We start from the raw sequence: 15,825 nt of genomic DNA, 5'->3' as shown, positions 1-15,825 counted from the left end.
ATGTACTGAAGAATTAGTTCATTTACAAGAAATTAAATACCTAATCTGAACTAATACTAGAACTTTATTCAGGAATATGCCCAAACATATTCATTTCCTGCTAAATTCATTATCAGGAAATGATAAATATATAAGCATTTAAGTTTGGAGATCGCTCTAATAAGTGTTTACCTCGAGCACTTTTTAGTACCGAACCCGAAATGGGCTCTGCCCGAAAGTGCTCGAGATAAACAGTTTGCAAGTCTCTTGTGTGTACATCTTTATTTGCTCAAGAGGCTTGCACAGATAAATGGTGTACAAGTCGTGTATGTGCCCTTTGGGCTTCGATGCCTGAAACTTCTTATATTTTTAAAAGTGCCTGCGAGTTGTTTTTCATTACACATCTTGTCTTCATATTTTGTTATTAAACTAAACTGTGCCTGCTGTATGTATTTACAACCGGCACAGTTTAGTTTAAAGGCTCTTCTGCCAAAAAATGATAAACTATAATATATATTTAAGGATTAAAACTAATATTTTTGTGAAATTTATTATTATGACGACAAATTCTTATTAATCAACGATCTATCCTTTGTTAATTAGTAAGGCTTGTTGATTAGTAAGGTAAAATACGACTACAGAGGATGGTAATTTAAGTTTTTAAAACGACTAAAAAGTCCATTTTGTAGTTGTATTTATATATAGAACTGTTATGACGTTTCTATGACAACTCATACTCCGAACTATTTACAGTCCTTGACATTGTAACCTTGGTTACTTTAGTAGTAAAACGTAAAATCCTAGTAAATTCGATAAATGGAGTATCCCGATTGTTACTTATGCCTACTGCAGGAAACATTTAGGTTTTTGCAATACGTTGGATTATCTGGGATAATCCCTAATAGAAGTTGCAGGCACGCCAAATCGAAATGTTACCACGAGAGGAAAATTTGGCAGTTTTTTATTACGGTCTTCCACATTATAATAACTGTTCACATGTTAACATTGATCATCCTGCATTACGGATTTAAAATTCACGTACCGCATATGCAATTCATCAAAAAAGCGCACGGTCAACCCGGTGAAATCTTTTCTTTAACATTATCCGCGTGTTGCTGCTACAATGCTGCTCTCCTCACCATGTTCAACTTCTGGAAGGATCGAAAAAAGGCCACCAAAACCATCTCGGAAATATGGAACGAAAATTCGACACGATCGAATAAAGATTTCAAGAAAATATTCCTCGTTCAGAAGATTATCTATCGAGTAATTACTCCCTCTTTGCAGATTTTTTGCATATTTTGCATGACATTTCTCATTTATCGATGCTATCACATAGCTATCGGCTATCTTGGTTTGTACGTCACAGGATTCTACATCATCATAATTTTTATGGCTTGCACACAAGGGTTAAATCTCTTCATCGGTCAAGTTACTTATTTCTTCGTTACCACTGAGATTATCAGGAAGAAATTCTCAAGAATCGTACAAGAGCTGCGGGATCTTCTGAATAGAAAATATGATTACGAGGATTTCAAGAGTATTCAAGCCGAGCACAATTTAATATGCAAAATGGTCTTAGTTTTAGATGGTTTCTTCAACAAATACATCTTTCTGGCTTATTGTCTCTTTCTTCCCGCCATTTGCTTCAATACTCATTTTCTCATCTTCTCTAATAGTCTTGGAGAATTAGCATTGTCTATGGGCTACTCAAATTGCTTGTTGGTTACAACTGTACTTATCATCACTCTTACTTGCGAAGCTCTTACTAATGAGGTAACCACATTTGAAATGTTACTTTAACTCTGATGTAATGATAAATTTTTAATGCAAATCTAATTTATGCAATGTTATTCTTAGAGTATACGACCTCGAGATGTTTTACACGAGTTGGCTTTGTTCGATCTGCATTCAAAGACTCGACTTCAGGTAAGAATTTAGGAATTTTTATGTAAATTGCTTTGGTGATAATCACGTGTCGGAAGTTTGTATATTATAAACAATTGGTATGTTTGTTAACAATTGAAACAGGATTTTAGAGATCATCCACTAATTAGGTGCACACACTACTGGGAATCCCAAAGAGTTCTGTACATTGTACACGAGTATTAGTTGCTTACAAAGTTGTTTTTCTTTGTATATGCTTAATTATTATTTATTTGAATATCAGAAAATATTTTCATTACTTTTTCAAGACATTCGAGGCGCGAACCCACGACCATGTTCAATGGTTTTATCCACTCGGCCCTTCAAAGACCGAGTGGATAAAACCATTGAACATGGTCGTGGGTTCGCGCCTCGCCAAAGGCTGGCCGCGTGGAGTTTTCTGGATTTTCTTCGCGTTTTAAACACCTAAATAGGAGCCATTCTCCCACAGACAGTCGTCCTAGGAGACATTGTCCCTTGGCAGGTCGCCCGCTAGATGCATTGCCACATAGGCTACAAACAAGAAGTAATTTCTTCAATGTAAAGGGGTCCATGAGTTATTTGTACACGTAATTAATAGGAAGAAGGTTTTCCAAAAGTACATCACTACATAACAGAGAGAGGGTCAAATATGGCTGAGAAACTAATTAATCTAAGTTTTATATATATTTAATGGCGTCGAAAATACGTAAAACAATTTTTCAAATAATTTTCTATTTAATAATTAGTATATTTTAAATAATATTAATTACTTATTAAATATTTTTAAAATAATAATTACAATTTTCTTTTATCGTTTCTATATTTTATGCAGTTAAATTTATTTATGGAAAGAATCAATGGATTTAAAGTTGGATTTACATGCTTGGAATATTTTGTCGTCACTGGAAACACATTAAGCAACGTAAGTGGATAATTGCAATTAAGTACTCAGGTTCTATTAAATAATACTTTTCGACATTATTTTACAGATTATTAGCTTTTTGGCAACGTATCTGTTAATGTATGTACAGTTTATGAAAGATTAAGTGATGGCTGGATGCAGAACTTGACAGAAATAAAACAGAGCTTTTACAAAATATTCAAGTCGTTGAAGTCATAGGGGAAACTTATCTCGTTTTTGTAGAATGATAGAGCTAGTAATGGGGCAGAAAGTTTCCTAACATCCCCCATACGTGACGTAAGATTCCAAAATCTCGTCATGCGTAGTGTTCCTTTGTATAAGCAGCGTCATATATTCACTATCTTCAGTTCGACAGACTATCAACTTAGTCTGCTGGAGTCTTTCTTTCTTTTCATACACCTTCATTTACAGATTAATGTCCTCACTGAAATGCGTCAAGATCAATACGGAAACATACAAACAGGTTTATTCAGCTATTTCAGAGATAGGTCTTTTTCAAATTTTAACTTCCATTTTTGCTGTGTTCTGTTCATCCCACGAATTCAAAATCATTTTGTTACAGAAAAAAGAGATCAATGATTAAAAAATGTGTGACGTAAGCCTCCCATTACTTCTGGTATTACCGAGAATATTTAATACTAGTTTTCTAATGGGATCAGAATTATACATGGGTGTCCTATTCTCGATATTTTGGCTATCTCTAACCATTTAACCACCTCATTCATTGCGAGCCAGATAGAACCTAGGAAGGTTTTGAAAAATTAGCCGTCGTATCTTTCCCACGGAAGAAAGGGTAAAAGATATTTGTATAACAAACCAGGTATACAGCAAGTATAATTACACTACCATACTTAAGAAATTAGAACGTACAAATTGAAATTTTTCTAGTTTTTAATTGCCATTAATTTTTCTCCATGTAACTTTTTTGCATCAAGTCCACAAAGACCAGGCATGAAATAAAGCATAATGCACCATAAGCTTGCCTCTAGGGTTTCTCATTTCCCGGTCTTTTGCTTGTCCCGGGATTTCGGGAAAAAGGATCCCGAGATATAATTAATTATTTTTAAAATATAAGAAATATCTTGAAATCGAATGATATAATTATTTTTCATTTTTAAAAGTAATTTAATACGTTCTGCAACCTCCAAAATCAATATTAATAATGCTGTGTAAAATATACATTAAAATTAGCTCTGAATTGTGTACAAATTTTCACAAATAGAAAAGAAATTATTAAACTTCGTTGGAAACTGCTTACAAAAATGCCTTTAAATTGAGTCGAAAATTTAAATAAATAAAAAAAAAATGAACTTAGATCAAACTTCTAACTTAAAAGGTAATTTTCGTTTTTTAAATAAAGCATAATACGAAATATTATTGTAAATTTTTATCAGATCTTGAAAATGAAAGATGGTCAATACTCCGATCATTCAATCTGGTTCTTATTTTAATAATGAAAAGTCCCGCTACTGAAAATGCCCTTTCCAATTCGATGGATGTGGGTGGAATCGTCTTTAATGCATTTAAGAGAAGACGGATGTTACGTGTTTTCTTACCCGTAGCCTGGAAGATTTCTAGTTCGTTTTCGAGATGCGTTGCAGTACTTCTTTTGCTCTCAAGTATTCTTAATTTTGTCTACCTCGGCTGCTTTAATAGCGGTATCGAGCTTATAGCCCGATAATTCGGCAGTTCGTTTGGCTTTAATAATCAGGTTTATGAAGAAAAACTTCATACTTGCATACTTTGTACTCGTTTCTATCCTTGCCCAATTTGCACAACCTGGCATAATGCAGTTATTGAAGCTACTGGGCATAGTTAAAATTAAGACAGCATCGGCGCAATTATTCCAGATATTACAGGTTCTGACAAGTAAAGAATTTTCAGAGTTCTGCCACAAATACGTATTGATTATTGACAATCTGTGAGATGTCGTATCAAGCAAATATTTAAAGCAGCTTTAAAATTAATAAATACAAATGTATTCTGACAGTTTATGAGTTAATTATACTTTCTGTTTACAAAATTTCCTCAACACAAAAAAGAAAAAAATGAACTTTTAAGAAATTTGCGGAATTTTCCGGGTTAAAAAAACAACCGGGATTCCGAGATTCCGTTTGAGAAACCCTACTTGCCACAAATACAACTTACTAGTGAGTCCCACTTACATCACTATAGGGTTCAGGATATGGTAACAGGGTGATTGCCCTATTGAGATTTTTTTTTCATCGTTAACACCAAATTTACTATTTCTATAAAATAATAAAAATATCAACGTATAAATTGTTACTACTTTTCAATTTCGTTGCAAGTTTATGTAGTTTATTTTAATATTAAAGCAATAAAACTTTTGTATATTGTTTATTTTATTATATGAATTAACACGAATCATCTCAAGATTAGCTTCTTGATTCATCCGTCTCCGCTGCCCTGGGATTCCTGTTAAATGTATTAGTATTATCAGATTTATTAAAATAAATTACAAATACATTCCTGCTCAGTGGTGCGTTATGCTATGGGCAAAAAGGGCAATTGTCTTGGCCCTCGCCAATATGGCACCCCAAATCAAGCTTACTATAGAGCACGGGTCCTCAAGAAAGACCGGATGGCCGAGCGATCAAGGTGATAGCCTATTGCTCTGGGGGACCCGGGTTTGAATCCGGACGGGTTGATAAATCCTAGAAATTTTTCTGGGATGGTCTGTCCGGATATATCGGGCCCTTTCCCTCACCACCTGGCCGCCCCATTGTGGCCCTGGCCAAACCCATAATGGGCTTTCTAATGGAGGCCCTCTTACTGCCCACAGGGTGGAGAGAGTTTAAAAAGAAGGGTCCTCAAGAAGGCCTACCATCAGTGTTAAATGTGAGCAGTGCTCTCTAATTAAAATTGATATTCCTTCATATATTTGCCACTAGTAATTTTGTTGGTGGCAATCATTAACAAATAACTTATGGACAGCAGAAAAGACAATTCGGTACGGATACACTGAAAGCCATGATTATTGCAACGGGCAATATGATAAAGTCGTGAAGATTTTAGAAATGAAATGTAAACCAATGATACAATTTTGAAAATTCCATACTATGGAAAAATAAAATTAGTGCAATATTAAAATGACAAAAAATTATTTCTATTTTACTTTCAGGGCTGTTATATATAACAGAAGGAAAGTATGGTGATGGTTCAAAAACGATCTCCCAATATTTTAACATTTTTGGTCTGAATTTTGGTGTTTTTTTTTTAAAACTCTTCCCTGTGAGCACTAAGAGGTTCTCTTTTTAGCAAGCCCATTATGGCTTCGGCCAGGACCACAATATGGCGGCCGGGTGGTGAGGGACAAGACCCGACATATCCGGACAGACCACCCCTTGAAAAATTCCTGGGGATTTTCGACCTATACGGATTCGATCCCGGGTCCTCCAGAGCGGTAGGCTGCCATCTTGACCGCTCGGCCATCCGGCCGAATTTTGGTGGTTAAAGGTCAAGGAGTGACGAAATAGGAGAGAGTCATATGTCGTATCTCGAGTTGAGTCAGACTAAACGAAGATTTCATTAATTATTATCATTTACAACTTTTACAAAACTCATCTCTGCCCTCAAAATTAAGCATTTTGCCATTTTATAATAATTAATAATATAAAAAGTTTTTTAAATTAAAATAACATAATATATATTATCACAATCTTAACTTTTTGCCGGGAAAGTAATGCAACTCTGCCAAATTTCTTTTAATATATTTTAACTATATATTAAATCTATTATACGTATACATGTACACTTGCTATGTGGCTACTTATTCCTCATTCTCTAAAATTATATTTCATAATTTTTATACCCCTCCCAAAAGAATTCGTCCTTCGTTGCCTTTCCAAGTATCAATTAAAACTGACTATAGGAATATCAATTTACCTCTGAAAATGGTAAATAATTTTCAATAATGTATTATTTTTATCATGAATATAATTATTTAAATTAACGTACTTATATAATAGTTTATATTGTTTTCCACGCTATTGTTTAATTTTAGTTAAGGAAACTTTTCTCACCAGATGGAGACTCGATCTACGTAAAGGCCATAAACGTCATGCGCCACCATACTACTTTCATTCCGGATTTCTGTGAATAACGTTCAAATGGAAAGTTTTAGATTTTCAAAATCAAAAATCGAATTCTTATATTTATTACGGATTCAATTTTTAAAAGCTAAAATGTGAGAGACTAGAACATTCAGATATTGTTCATTTAAGATATGAATTTCTTAAATTTAATTATATTATAATTACTAAATTTGATACGAGATGGCGTTTCTCTCTAGGACAAATTAATTAGTAATTAAAATTATAATTGCCAGAAAATAGCCAGTTCATTTGGCTTTGATTATAAAACGAGATTTTTAAAAAAGGTGACGTCATTTCTTTTTAGTTAAATCGAAGTCCATATACATTTAACTCGTGTTTGTACTTTTAAGAAAAATTTATATAAATTATTGGATATAGAATTAATTCGAACTGACATTGAAAGGAAAATTTTGCCTACCAGCGGTTTGGTGAGGTTGCGGATTCGTTCCACACTAACGTGCTGGCCGCGTGCAGTTGTACGGGTTTTTTTACGGGTCTAACACCTAAATAACGTCTAGTTTCTCCGTAGAAAGTCCTCCCGAGAGGCATATGCTGCTTGGCAGATCGCTCATGTTGCGTTTCATATATCATCAAACCAACCCTCAGAAATTTTTCGGGATGATCTGTACCGGATGCGTTGAGCTCCGTTTCTCATCACCCGGTTGGCCAATTGTGGGCCTAGCCGATCCCACGATCAGCATGGAAAAATTAGTTATCTTGATAGACACAAAGCTAAGAGACCCAAAAAATGAAAAATAAATATTGCAGTATTAAAAATTTCACTTTCTAGTGATAAGATTGATAAAAATAAGGCAATCAACACTTGCGCGTACGGCCAAACGGTGCCTCTCTATAAGAAACCGACCTCTATTTACGTGTTGGACACGCGAAGAAAGCCCCAAAAATCTGCACGCGGCCAGCCTGTTAGTACGGAGCGAACCCGCGACCTCACCCACCACTTGTGAACAAAATTTTCTTTTGAGTAGCTCTTAAGTTTAATTCTATCTTTAATAATTTATAGACGTTTTCTTAAAATTGTTTTAGTTCTATAATTTATTACATTCTTTAACAGTTTTTTAAATATTTTAACTCTAAGTACATTTTGCAGGCACTAGGCATTAAAAGGTGTATTTTGTATATTTATTATGAGTACAGCCAGATCCACAATGAGACAAGTAGATGATGAGTGAAGGAACCAATACTCGTATATTTGAATATGAAATTTCTGAAAATCCAATTTGGATTTTTGGTAGAAGGGATATAACCATTTAACACTGATAGTTGTTTGCGGAGTTGCTTCTGACCAACGGGCAGGCAGAGTGCAGTTTTCTTAGTTTTCTTTACCTGTATAAAACCTAAATAGGGATTATTTTGCTATTGAAAGTCCATGCGGAAAACACACTTCCTTCGTAGAACACCCGTGTTCCCTCCTCATCTCATCACTCCAATCCAATTTTATCCACTTGATATAGTCATTCAATAGTATTTGTATTTAAAGAATAATTACTTTTTTTGTTACAATTCTAGTGTAGTTTGTTAAAATAGTTAATGATTTCTTAATTACTTCTGAGAATTGTTGGAAATTAGCATATACCCCATGACTTAAAATTTTGGGCACAGTATCCAGGGAGTTATCGGATGCTTTTACGTAGAGTCTCCATCTGGTGAGAAAATTTTCCTTAACACCTAAATAGGGGCCAGTTTTCCCCTAAAATCGGAATTTTTTAATTTTAAAATTATGATTAGAATATGCTTGTTTAAATACAAGTTATATTGCTTGAATCTACAAAACCTAAACTTGAATTACAGTGTATTTGGAATTTACAGTACTTGTATGTGTCAAATGAATGTGTAAATTTTTCAATTTACAGATACATTTGAAAATTCGGAAAGGGTCCGGGTTTAATTAGTCTGGATTTTTGACTATTTAATGTAATAAATAATTAGTTATTTTTCAAAATAAGTTTATATAAAAGCAAGGCCATCCAACGATTGTGTGTCGAACCCTTTTCCATTTTATTTTCTTTCTTTGAAGAAATGGAATAGTCAGTCAAGTCCGTTAAAACTTTAAAAGTTCATAAACAAACGAAAAAGAAAAATCATCGCGAAACTTCTTATAATGAAGCATAGCTTGCATTATAAGCAGTGGTGATATTCGAAATATTTAACAAAGGGTTCGCTAGCAGAAAATTTTTCCCTGACAATCACCGACAAACGAAATGGAAGTTTTGGATAGAAATAAATACAATACCTTTTCTTGCGATATATCTAATAATCAGTGGCGTATTTGGAACGTAACGAGCCCTGAGCGAAGACCAGGTAACAATAGTATATTAGTGCTGTCGACCTGTTTTTTTTTTTTTTTTTTTTTTTTTTTTTTTTTTTTTAAGGCAGAGAAATTTTTTACCCCGAATGGCACTGCTGATAATAGACAGATGTCATCATCTCTCGAAATACAATATCCTTTTTATTTCGCTGTCCATAGCCCGACACGTCTTCCGCAGCCATCTTGTATTATCTCGCGCGCGTGGGATTGTGGGATCTCTCTTATGACTGGATCTAGTTTCAAGAACTCTCTTGAATCGATCGCGATTAAACCTCGTTTTGGTCGAGATTGAAACGGTCGAGAGAGATTGCACCAAGACATAGTTCCCCGACCTTGCTCACAATCTAGATTGGAATGCTCGGTGCGAACGGGGTATAAGGCTCTAGTTTAGTAGTATTACAGAGTATAATATGTATATTTTAATATATTTAAAAAAAACAAAACCATTGAGAAATGTTCCGTGTGTTTAACAAGGTTCGGAAAACTGAAAATTTTAACAACGGGGTTCGGCCGAACCTGTGTGAACCCGCTGAATATCACCACTGATTACAGGGCCGGATTTACCAATCCAGGGGCCCTGGGCACAAATTCTCTGGGGGTTCCCCCTTTAAGAGTAGGCAAATTTGATGATTTAGAAAGTTTACACAAAATACTGTACTTTCAATTAGATTTAAACTAGGAAGTTGTAAATTTCATTTAAAAATAAGGTTATTGTAAACATACATATATTTTATAGCGTAAAACTAATTATTTTAATTTAACTGAAAAATACCTATGTGAAATTTTTTCCCGAAATTTTCCGATGTTTCATAGGTTTTTCCCGGGTTTGGTTTTCTCTGCCTGTGGCCCTCATGATTAGACCACACTAGGCTGTCGCGGTAATAGAAAAAAATTATGTTTAAACATAATTTTTTTTAGTTTTGTGGGGGCCCCTATTTTGTGGGGTCCTTGGCACAGGCCCCAAATGCCCTTATGTAAATCCGGCCCTGACTGATTATAAGTATTCTCAGGATGGGGATATTTTCTGACAGGAAAAAGTTGTAGTTTGTAAAGTTACCAATAGATGGCGCTGACACTAAAACATTCTCTGGAAGAAATAAAAACGAGGTTATGTTGAGGCCAGTTTTTTATTGAAAATCTTTTCGAGAGGCAGCAATTTTTGGCAAATGACCCACATGTTGCCTTGCCTTTCTCCATGAAACTAAACTAAACACTCATTCACTGTGTCTTAAATCTTTATGCGTACAAATTGCAATCACTGTACCCGCTTTTACCGATAGATACCGCACAGAGAAAGATATTTACTACACGGAGGTTTATCAAACATCGCACAGGAACCAGTGTTTTGGACAGACGAGGCTATGTTTTCATTGCATGGAAGAGCGAACATGATCAATAGTCGCAAATGGACAACTGCTATTCCACATGTGTTTACAGTGCACCCACTTCACCACGAGTGACAGTTTGGTGTGGCTTCACTGCCTACTACATTGTGGGACATTTTTTTTCTGAAGAAATTTGAAGACCTTCAGAGAAAAAATGTTTTCTTGAGAATCTTCAGAGAAAAAATCTTCTATTGAATCGCCAGAGAAGAACTCTGAAGATTCAAGAACTAGCTGGAAAACTACTACAGTAAATGTGCAGCATTATTTGACATTCTGCGTGAGCAATTCGTGTCTTTTATGCTAGAAAGGAAGGCGCTACTTACAATAACTTTTATGCGGGATAAGGAACCATCTAACATCATTTTAGAAATTTTTGATCAAACATTTGGTGAATAAACTTATTAAAGCCATTACAAGATTTCATCCTCTCTTCGATCTCCATATTTGATACCAGTTTATCTACGTTTGTCAGAGTATTTAAAGAATAGAGTGTATCAATTAGACCCTTCCACATTTTCCGAACTGAAACAATGCCATACAGCATGACGTGCTGCACTTTGCAGTCACTAGTCTCAATTGTGCCACATCAAACATTTTCAGTCAGTTTCTGTCCCAATAAAAAATTTGAAAGAACAGTGGACATTTTCATTGCCTTACGAATGTTTTTAACGCCATCTATCGGCGATTTTTCGAACTACAACTTTTATATGTGGTAAAAAATCGCCATTTCTGAGAATGCTTATAGCAAAAACACACTTCAAAACGATGCTTTTTCCATTTTTAATAAATTTTTAAAGTTTTCATGGACACTTGGCTAACCCTGTAACCCTTGTAATCGTGTAAATAAGCTTAAATATTATTTATTCTTTACTGATAAATACTGTATATGTTCTCACAGTGGTAATATTCACTTATAAATTATTTTACGTTTTTTTTTAAATTTAGATATTACATTATAGTTAATTTACATAATGTTAAACAGGCTTTAGTGTTTGTTGATAAGAATTTTAATTTTTTTTTATAACCTTCTCTGTTAAGAATTTTTGCTATCGTTATGTATTAAATAGACTGTAATTTTCAAATTGCAGATCAGATATGGACAGTCCGGTATTGTAATGATATCACAATAAACAATTGCTGGGTCAAATAAATTTTTATTTTCGATTATTGAAAAGAAATGTAAAGTAATAACTATAAATTAAATATTTCTGAATAAAATTAATTTAAAAAGAACGGAAATGATAATAATAATAAAACTAAGCAGTAATTATAAGCATTAAATTCCTCCAGATGTTTATCGAAATTTTACGACCTTACTCTAATCTTTTAAATAATAAAACAATTAAATAAACAATAAACAATTTTTATTGTTTTTTCAGCTTAACACTATTTTTATATACTTTGCGTAAATATATTAAAATATTATAATACAAAATTTCGTGAAAATTAATAATGAGTCTTTTATAAGATTTGGGCTATTCTAAAGGTTAATAATCAATTCAATTTAACCACTAAACACTGGTCCAGTGTTCGCGTTTCACTTAAGGATTGGTCTTGTGAAGTTTACCAGGTTTCCTTCACGTGTTGAAAATTTAACTAGAAGCCATAGAAAGTCTTCCTGGAAGAACCCCTAGTAAATTTAGTATGAAATTTAATTTGTCTTTTCGTATTCCTTTTTCGTGGTTCCATGTTTTACCATGGAAGTTACATCTCACAAACAACCCTTCCGCAGTAGAACAAAAAGGATTTTACACAGTATTTACTACTGCGAAACGGTAGCCGAAAAATGGTGCTCATTCCACAAAGTTTGCAAGTCAGATTGCTGAAGTATCATTGTCAATAAGAAAGAACATGCCTGAATATAGGCAGTGAAAATAGCCAAATTTTACTTCACCGATGAAGCGTTCAAAGATGGACATTCTGAAAACAACGGCATTAAATGGCTTTGATTATTATGTGATTCGAAGAACAATCCCGGTTTTTACGCAGAAGAGAATAAAGTCTGCTCATTTCCTGAATTATTGCTTGTCTGAAAAGAAAAGATCAACTTTCTTTAGAAGGGAAAGACGTGCCCCATAAAATTGTTTCCGTCTTCCGAAAATTCCGAAGATATTAAATGAAAATTCCAAACATTACCAATCAGCATTTGATACAGACATGAGAAGTAAACGTTAAAAATTTAACTGAATAGTAATAAATTATAACACCCACGGGTTTATAATAAAGTAATTAATTTATATTCTAAATACCTTGAACAGAAAAATATTAATTGTTCCTATAAGCTTATAAAATATATTTACAGATAATTATTTTAATTAATGAGACAGAAGTTATGATTCGTTTTATGTATATATATATATATATATATATATATAAAATTCTGATTATTTTAATTACATTAGAAAACGTAAATTTTATGAAAGTTTCCATTGGTTAATATCCTCTTTATATTCTTGGAGATGACTTTAAATGCGTGCTTTATGAACAGCATTTCTATTTAACGTTATTAAATTGAAGAGTAACCAGATTAATTTTATATAACAACGTAAGTATAACTGTTTTGATTTGTACAAAGGTAAATTTATTAAATTAAATAAATAAATTAGAATATATTGGAAAGATTAATCCCCTGTAGAAAATCGACAAAGTTATTGTGACATGTTCACAATACCAGGCTGCGATTTTTGAAAATTGTAGCCCAATAAAAATACAATTTTGTTTTTCTACGTTGTGATTTTATAAATAATTTCTTGTATTTTATTGCTTTTAACAGTTATCATAAGATTAGAGATGAACTTGTGGAATTTGATCGCCACTGCTTCAGTTCTAATAGAAATTTCTCAGGAAAGAGCAATATCATACGAAGAATTAATTTCTTTGAATGCTCAATGCGGCCCTTTTGATACTTGCAACACTACTAAAGAGAACCTTGAAGTACCAGCAAGAAGTTGTCAATGCGACGATTCTTGTGCATTCTATGGAGATTGTTGCATAGATGCTCCAAATCGACAAGCTATGGAAAGAACGGAGACTAGAAATATTTGTTTGAAGAAAAATAACTTTCAAGGTTATTTTGCAGTTTCTAACTGTAAAAAAAATTGGAGAGATTTGGAAACAAAAAGAAAATGTGAAAATCCAAATGCTGAAGATCCTTACACATTGATACCAGTTGCGAGTAAAAGAAGTAAAATAACATACAGAAACCGTTACTGCGCTAGCTGCAATGAAGATAAACGAGATATAGAATTTTGGAAAATTGGTGTAACGTGCCGGCAATTGAGTGCAAACTTAAGTTACGATTTTCCGAATGATCTCGTGTACAATTCTCGTTTGAAAACGTGGGGTGTGCTCTTGCCGAATCAAACATTTTTAAGATGTAAATTGGTACCAGTTTCACCCGAAAACACTCAGAACTTAAGATCTTGTTACTCGGATACGATATCTACTTGTTTTGCTAATTGGAAGGACGATTCTATTAAAGAAAAGTGTGAATCATATACGGCCATTATTTTGGCACGCCACAGAGTTAAGTACAGAAATGTACATTGCGCGGTTTGCAATGGAATCAACGTCACTGATTTGAATTGCCCGTATCTTTCTAGTGGAGAATTAGCCCGTATCAATGTTGAAATTCCAGGGACACCAAATATCGTTTGTCTTTTTAGTGTCGGTAATTGCTATTGTGAAAATAAAGTTTACGATACAGCTTTCAGAAAATGTCGTGAGCTCACTTGTGGTTTGCCTTTTCTTGAACTTAAAGATGGTAAGTGTGTTCACAAATCGTAAAAAATATCATATCGGTGCTAATGAAATGTATTTTAAATTGTACTATTTTTATTTTAATAAAATGAAGTTTAAGGGTATTGTAACCTCAGGTTATGCATGCGATCTCCAGCAGTTGGCGTTAAAAATATAATCCTGATTGTTACGTATACATAACAAGGGAAAATATTGGATTCGTGTCAAATTTGACCCTCCAAGTTTTTGGAAACCTCCTGAACCCAAAATAAACATGAAAAAAAAAAAAAACGTATAAAATTTCATGGATGAGTATGTGTGTGCGTGCATGTGTCTATTGTGTTTAATATCTCAAGATGGGATAATGATTAAGAATAGTGATGCAACGAATATTCGGTTACTATTCGGTATTCGGCCTATTTGGCCTATTTTTCGCTATTCGGCCGAATACCGAATACCTAAAAACAGGAATAAGAAATAACAAAAACACAGTAAATTAATCATTTTGGTGTTTAGATTTAATGTTATCGGGTTAGTGTTGTTTGTTTATATTTATTTATAATTTATAACCTGCACAAAATAAAAAACAAAATAATATTAGTCACATGTATTCACAATTTATAATTACAAAGATCAGCACACATACACACCTATTCGTTCCAGAATCGTCGCATATCTGAGGGTCTGACACTGCCTATCCTTCTTTTTAAGCGCTCGTCTTTGCTCTTTTCTTTCTCTCTCCTCTATCGCTCTAGTCCACGTACGCCTATGCATACATCATAATGTGCGCGCACGATACTTTCAATTCGTCACTTTTCCGTCGTAGATTTCCATTTTACAATTACGTGGCTCGTAGCCTGGTGATCACGGAGAAAAGAGATAGATAGGGCGTCGGTATAAGTCACAGTTATGATTTCACAGATTCGAGACAGCTTGGTAGCCTGAACGGCCCCAGGTTTTCGCTCGTGCACGTAAGTGACTTTCAATACAAGCATTTAGCTTTCCGAAGTCTACGAGGACAATTATTTGGCATTGACGGCCGCGAATTTCGCGCTAATAAGCTGCCTCGACTTGTTCGATTATGTTATCAACTCAATTTCATATTTATTTTCACATTTTCACTTCCGGTCCTTCTCTGTTCTTTTTCCGTTATTTACACGTGTAGGTCATTTCATTGTTATCCACATTTGATATCATCATTTATCACATACTGCCATGACGCTCTTGTCTGTCCGCTACAACTGTCAAGAATTAACGCGATTGGCGAAGTGTAGTGACAGCGGGCCAATAGAGAGCAGGATCCTTGCCATAATGCGGTTTGCGCGCCAATTTTCTTACGTGCGTTAATCAAGCCGAATAGTTTGGCCAAATATTCGGCTATTTGGCCACGCTCCTGGCCGAATATTCGGTATTCGGCCTGAGGTCGAATATACTATTCGTTGCAACACTAAT

At 34.1% G+C, this 15,825-nt stretch overlaps 2 protein-coding genes and 1 long non-coding RNA gene across 3 annotated transcripts; 2 read left to right on the top strand and 1 right to left on the bottom strand.

Moving 5' to 3' along the window:
* Positions 1–580: 580 nt before the first annotated feature.
* Positions 581–2,956, top strand: LOC136975264 (uncharacterized). The gene is made up of 4 exons (XM_067270297.1): positions 581–1,755; positions 1,840–1,908; positions 2,720–2,809; positions 2,877–2,956. Exons 1-4 carry the CDS (start codon positions 796–798, stop codon positions 2,931–2,933), a joined length of 1,176 nt encoding a protein of 391 aa, XP_067126398.1. The 5' UTR covers positions 581–795; the 3' UTR covers positions 2,934–2,956.
* Positions 2,957–5,157: 2,201 nt separating this feature from the next.
* On the bottom strand, positions 5,158–9,534 carry LOC136975263 (uncharacterized). The gene is made up of 3 exons (XR_010880770.1): positions 9,332–9,534; positions 6,853–6,922; positions 5,158–5,245 (listed from the first exon to the last, which is right to left on the bottom strand). It is a non-coding gene; the product is annotated as an uncharacterized lncRNA (long non-coding RNA).
* Positions 9,535–13,125: 3,591 nt separating this feature from the next.
* LOC136975244 (uncharacterized) lies at positions 13,126–14,498 on the top strand. The gene is made up of 2 exons (XM_067270274.1): positions 13,126–13,180; positions 13,409–14,498. Exon 2 carries the CDS (start codon positions 13,426–13,428, stop codon positions 14,419–14,421), a length of 996 nt encoding a protein of 331 aa, XP_067126375.1. The 5' UTR covers positions 13,126–13,180; positions 13,409–13,425; the 3' UTR covers positions 14,422–14,498.
* Positions 14,499–15,825: the final 1,327 nt, after the last annotated feature.

This window comes from Centruroides vittatus, unplaced genomic scaffold (genome assembly GCF_030686945.1).
Source record: "Centruroides vittatus isolate TY-2023 unplaced genomic scaffold, ASM3068694v2 contig_367, whole genome shotgun sequence".
NCBI lineage: Eukaryota > Metazoa > Arthropoda > Arachnida > Scorpiones > Buthidae > Centruroides > Centruroides vittatus.
This window is presented reverse-complemented; position numbering and strand designations above follow the sequence as displayed.

Coding starts and splice junctions, on each gene's coding strand:
- LOC136975264 (XM_067270297.1), top strand. CDS start 796: ATGGAGTATCCCGATTGTTACTTATGCCTACTGCAGGAAACATTTAGG. Junction 1,756..1,839: donor GCGAAGCTCTTACTAATGAG/GTAACCACATTT, acceptor TGTTATTCTTAG/AGTATACGACCTCGAGATGT. Junction 2,810..2,876: donor CTGGAAACACATTAAGCAAC/GTAAGTGGATAA, acceptor ATTATTTTACAG/ATTATTAGCTTTTTGGCAAC.
- LOC136975244 (XM_067270274.1), top strand. CDS start 13,426: ATGAACTTGTGGAATTTGATCGCCACTGCTTCAGTTCTAATAGAAATT.